Source organism: Chinchilla lanigera, unplaced genomic scaffold (assembly GCF_000276665.1).
Source record: "Chinchilla lanigera isolate Chin_1 unplaced genomic scaffold, ChiLan1.0 scaffold00156, whole genome shotgun sequence".
NCBI classification, from domain to species: domain Eukaryota; kingdom Metazoa; phylum Chordata; class Mammalia; order Rodentia; family Chinchillidae; genus Chinchilla; species Chinchilla lanigera.
Window position 1 is genome coordinate 130,677 of NW_004955557.1, and position 2,221 is coordinate 132,897.

The 2,221-nt window shown below is 37.2% G+C and overlaps 1 protein-coding gene across 1 annotated transcript in view; it reads left to right on the forward strand.

Annotated features, from left to right (window-relative positions):
• The window catches only part of LOC102027908 (melanoma-associated antigen E1), a 109,720-nt gene that overhangs the window by 70,237 nt on the left and 37,262 nt on the right, over positions 1-2,221 (forward strand). The window contains exon 3 of the mRNA XM_005412650.1: positions 1,706-1,748. Coding sequence (XP_005412707.1) covers positions 1,706-1,748 — 43 coding nt within the window. The remainder of the gene's footprint in view (positions 1-1,705; positions 1,749-2,221) is intronic.

Sequence of the window (2,221 nt, forward strand, 5' to 3'; positions counted from 1 at the left end):
TTTGGGTTGCTTCCACAATTTAGCAATTACAAATTGCACTGCTATGACATGGGTGCACATACATCGCTGTGATATGATGTTTTCAGATCTTCTGGGAAAATACCCAGAAGGGGAATAACTGGGTTGAAGGGGTCCTCTAGACCTAGTTCTCTGAGGAATCTCCAAACTGATTTCCACAGTGGTTTCACCAATCTGCATTCCCACCAGCAGAGGAGAAGGGTTCCTATTTCTCCACAGTCTCGCCAGCATTTGTTATTGGTTGATTTCTTAATGCTAGCCATTCTTACTGGGGTAAGGTGGAATCTCAATGTTGTTTTAATTTGCCTATCTTGAACGACTAATGATGTTGAACATTATCTCATGTATTTATTTGCCATTTGTATTTCATTATCTGAGAAGTGTGTGTTCAATTCAGCTGCTCATTTTTGGATTGGGTCTTTGAATTTGGGGGAGCTGATAGTTTTTAATTCATTATATGTTCTAGATAGAAGCCCTTTGTGTGAGGGACAGTCAGCTAAAATTTTTTCCAAGTCTGTGGGTTTTCTTTTGACTCTGCTGGTGATTTCTTTAGATGTGCGGAAACTTTTAGTAGGATGAGATCCCAGTTGTTGATTCTTTCAAGTGTTTCACGTGCAGTTTGATTTTTGTTCATGAACTCTCTGCCTACCCCTATGTCTTCAAGGTTTTTACCTATTTTCTCTTCCAATAGATTTAGTGTTTCTGTTCTAATATTGAGATCTGTGGACCGTTTTAAATTAAGTTTGCTGCATGTTGATAGACTTCGGTCTATTTTCAGTCTTTGACAGGTGGCAAGCCAATTTTTCCAGCACCATTGATTAAAGAGGCTATCATTCTTCCAGTGATTTTGTTTGGCCCTTTTATCAAAGATTTGGTGGCTGAGTGTGTTTTTGTTTGTGGCTGTTTCTTTCAGTCTTTTCCATTGATAGTCAGGTCTGGTTTTTAGCCAGTACTAGGTTGATTTTATGACAGTAGCTTTGTAGTATCATTTCTGGTCAGGGATTGTGATTCCACCTGACTTGTCTTTCTTGCCCAGGATTGCTTTTGCTATTCTGGGTCTCTTCTGGTTCCAGATAAATTTAAGGCATATTTTCTCAAGATATCTGACGTATGCTAAAGGCAGTTTAATTGGAATTGCATTCAATCTGTACAGCAGTTTTGGGAGTATGGCCATTTTCACAATGTTGGTTCTTCCTATCCATGAGCAGGGAATATTTTTCCATTTACTGAAATCTTCTTTGATCTCTTTTTTCAGAGTACTGTAGTTTTCATTGAAGAGATCTTTGACTTCTTTTGTTAGATTGATTCCTAAATATTTCAATTTCTTGGATGTTATTTTGAAAGGTATGGCTTCCTTAATTTCTCTCTCAGTCTGTTTGTTGTTTGTGTACAGGAATGCTATCTATTTTTGGGTGTGGACTTTGTATCCAGCTACACTGCTGAATTTGTTGATTAATTCAAGGAGTCTTCTTGTGGAGATTTTGGGGTCTTCCTTGTAAATATGTCATCTGTAAATAGTGATAATTTTACTTCTTCCTTTCTTATCCTTATTCCATTTATTTCTCTCTTACTTTCTAATTGCTCTGGCTAATGGTTCTGGAATTATATTTAACAGGAGTGGTGACAGCGGACATCCTTGTCTTGCTCGCAATTTTAAGGTAAAAGCTTTCAGTTTTTGTCCATTTAGAATGACGCTGCCTGTTGGACTGTCATAGATAGCTTCGATCAGGGTAATGTAAAGACCACCTATTCCTATTTTCTGTAGAGTTTTTATCATAAATGCACGTTGGATTGTGTCAAAAGCTTTTTCTGCATCTATTGCTATTATCATGTGGTATTTGTCTTTGGCTCCATTGATACAGTGTATATCATTTATAGATTTGCAAATATTGAACCAACCCTGCATTCCTGGCATGAGTCCGACTTGATCGTGATATATGATTTTCTTGATAATTTGCTGCATTCTATTTGCTAGTATCTTATTGAGTATCTTTGCATCCATATTCATTAAGGAGATTGGTCTGCAGTTCTCTTTCTTGGTTGGATATTTCTCTGGTTTTGATATCAGTATGATACTTGCCTCCAGAAATGAGGTAGGGAAAATTGCTTCTTTCTCAAATTGATTGAATAGTTTGAGAAGTGCTGGCATTAAATTTTCCCTGAAGTTCTTGTAAAATTCTGCTGTGAATCCATCAGGGCCTGG